This window comes from Solanum verrucosum, unplaced genomic scaffold, assembly GCF_900185275.1.
Source record: "Solanum verrucosum unplaced genomic scaffold, falcon-dt-bn FXZP01000032.1, whole genome shotgun sequence".
NCBI lineage: Eukaryota > Viridiplantae > Streptophyta > Magnoliopsida > Solanales > Solanaceae > Solanum > Solanum verrucosum.
The window spans coordinates 595293-598487 of record NW_026020569.1 but is presented as its reverse complement, the minus strand read 5'-3'; the positions used below and the strand labels follow the sequence as shown (position 1 = coordinate 598487).

Below are 3195 nucleotides of genomic sequence, written 5' to 3'. Positions count from 1 at the left end.
TACAGGAAAAATACAAAGCTAGATCGTTTTAATTCGTTCCTGATATAAATTAACAAATATTATATTATAAGATTGATGTAAATTTGTATAAAAATAGAATAATATACTCTACATGATATTATTTATTGATCCAAATAATGGCAGAAACATTATATGGTTGATCCTTAAACATTGATTCTTATATCTACTAATATACCATGCATATCATAAATATTATATATACGTATGACGACTGAACGATTATACAAATGGGGGTTATACAAATCTCTCTTGAGCTCGAACTTGTGTATCCTATATATTGTCATAGAATTAGTTGAGTAATACAAGATTTGATCTTATGGTGCATGCATGCGTTATTTAATTTATAGATAAATATTATGTTATTAGTGTTTAATGTGCAATATCAAGGCTTATGCCAACTGCCCAATAGTAAAATGCATGCAATAAAATTGCGATTCCAATAATTTGAAAAAGTGAATAATTTCAGGATCCAACGTTGTTATGCATCTTGCGAACTTGGAAGTTGGGAGTCAAGGGGAAAAAAAAAATTTAGTAATTAAGACTAATTTAATTTATACATTTTCAAGAGTAAATTAAATTAAAGAAATAAGCACGCCTCTAGCTAGCAAAGTAGTAACACTGAACGATGATAGATTTTATGAATTTCAATTGAAACCAGTGTATCCGCACCTATTATTACCATATCAATTAGTCTCAAAAAACTCCAATAAGAAAATGCAAAGTAGAAGCTAGGGGAGGGGAAATTATAAGTTCTAGCAAAGAAAAAGAGAAAAGAGGAAAATAAATTAAGTAGATGATAAAGTTTAACATGCATAACAAATTAAGTTAAGAAGAAAGCATCGGTACACAATAATTAAATTCATATTTGAAACGCAAATACTAGATGATCAATTTATCAACTATAATTATATTGCTCTAATGAACTTAATATTATTATTTCTCCTTGCTATTTACAATTATAGGTGTGCAATTAATCATGCCAACAAAGTAGCATAACTACACATCTTCTCACAATGTATAGCCTTCCTCTCTGCTCTTTTAGAAACCTCCCAAGTTTTCCACTGCATATCCTCTTCTTTAACTTTAAGTTAGCTCCATTTTTGCCCTTCATCATCTCTATTATACACAAAATATGATCAACAATGAGAAGCAAATTGTAGCTAGATTTAAACAAGTACTTCAAGATTGGAAGAATCTTATATTTCAACAAGTGGAAGAAGGAAATTAAAGGTCTTCTTATAGTGAAGGAGTACTCTACTATAATTAAGTGTACATGTGGTCCAACACATGCAATATTCACCTAAAACGAGCCACACATTACCTTTAAACTAGGACCCTCTTTTTTTTCTTCCAATTAATGATATCTTTAAAAGATTTTTCTAATTATCAATTCTTTTATAATTGTGTATTTAGAAAAATTCCCCTTTTCTAACCCGTCAATTATTGGTAATTTAGGAACACAATAGTCAAAGAGTCACAGGTTAAACTGCTCTACTAGTACACTATGGTCAACAACCAACACGATCAACTATATTCTATTTGAGTAAAATATATATAAAAAAGTTATTAAAATCTTTCAGAGAGGCAGGGGACACAAAAATATACAAATTTATATTAAATTAGTAGATGATAACTTTCATTCCAACCAAATTCAGCTTAATTTAGGAACATGTCACCGTTAACAGGGAACTTATTAAAACATGTCCCCGGTCTTTTGCTACTTTTGATAACTTTCATTAAGCAGCTTCCACTTCCAATGACTAGCCTAGTGTTTGTTACCCATCACTTTATGTTTTGATAACAATTGCAATCTGTTTTCAGATCTCATGTTCGAGTCTTATGCATGAAGAAAATACTACTCCCGAATAAACCCTATCGTGCACGATAGAGATTCAGTCGGGCTCTAAACACCGGGTGGAAAACCCAAAGAAAATCAACGGCAATGTGTAAATTTATTTATGTAACCACCGTTAATTTTGTTATAATCGTACGGTCTTTTTCATTGTCTTTATTCCGTAACCGAAAATAAAAATAATAAAAATCAACCACAGTATTATATGTTTTTAAGGCTAAATATAGTTGAAATATCTATTGAGTATTCTAGACGTAACATCAGTTGATTAGCAAGTCAAATACAAGTCTTTTTCTTGTTGTTCTTATGAAGAAGCTAAGCTGCCCGGATAATGACTGCTTTGTCATTGTCTCTGCGTCTTTCTAATTTCCAAATTTGAAACTGTTCTTGATACTAGGTTACGTTGAGAGAACAGATCAGATCGCTTATTTGTCAAATACTAACCACAAGTTTTTGTTTTTATTTTTATAAAGGATGCGACAAATATTCATGAGAGAAAAAAATAATGCTAGCTAATTGTTTTGATGGACAAAGTTATACCGCAGCTATAATTTAACACGTAAATTGATGCGAGTACCAATTTAATTAAGAAATGGAGTAGTAAATAACGTTTGAGTGGCTAATATTATTTTTTGTTAAAAATAGGTAGACCATAACCTAGAGAAAAAGAAGGCATAGAAAAGGAAACATGGGAGATGAGGAGACAATGGAGATTAAATTAGATTGTGAAGTCCACACAAGTTTCAAGTGGGGTATGAAAATGTGGGCTAAGTTTTGGCCCAATCTAGTTTTGTTATGTACAGTAGATAGGAGGACATGTTTGCACGTGAGCAGTGACCTTGCCGTGATAGACATTGTTCCGTATCGAGATATTATTTTTTTATTTTGAGCAACCTAACTTTTGAGTAAGATTTTTGAGAAAATTTGACATAATAAGATTATATAGCTATCATTTTGATAATTATAGTTTCGTTTGTTATGTTAGCTGCGTATATATCTGCCCGTTTAGGTAAGTATACAATTTTTTGTATAATCAAATAGCTAGAGTAATCATATATAAAATTTTGGATTTATACAATCAGAACTTAAATCGTACAAATTTCTAGATTTTATACGTGTGTTATGTTTTGAATTGTAACAAGGGCTCTTTCTTATGTGTTCTGTTATTAGTCCAGAAAGCTTCAGGCCGGCCTATATATCAAGTGGACAAGTCTTGACTCTTAATCAACGAAGATAGTGGACTCGCTTTTGGGCCACATCATAATTGGGTCAAACTCCTTTCGGCCCGTTATGAAAAGTGAAGAACAGAAATTAAAAAGAAG

The 3195-nt window shown here is 31.1% G+C and overlaps 1 protein-coding gene across 1 annotated transcript; it reads right to left on the bottom strand.

Annotated features, from left to right (window-relative positions):
* Positions 1-963: 963 nt before the first annotated feature.
* On the bottom strand, positions 964-1135 carry LOC125810817 (small polypeptide DEVIL 3-like). Its single transcript, XM_049490306.1, has one exon. The coding sequence runs from the start codon at positions 1133-1135 to the stop codon at positions 992-994; it is 144 nt and encodes a 47-aa protein (XP_049346263.1). The 3' UTR covers positions 964-991.
* Positions 1136-3195: the final 2060 nt, after the last annotated feature.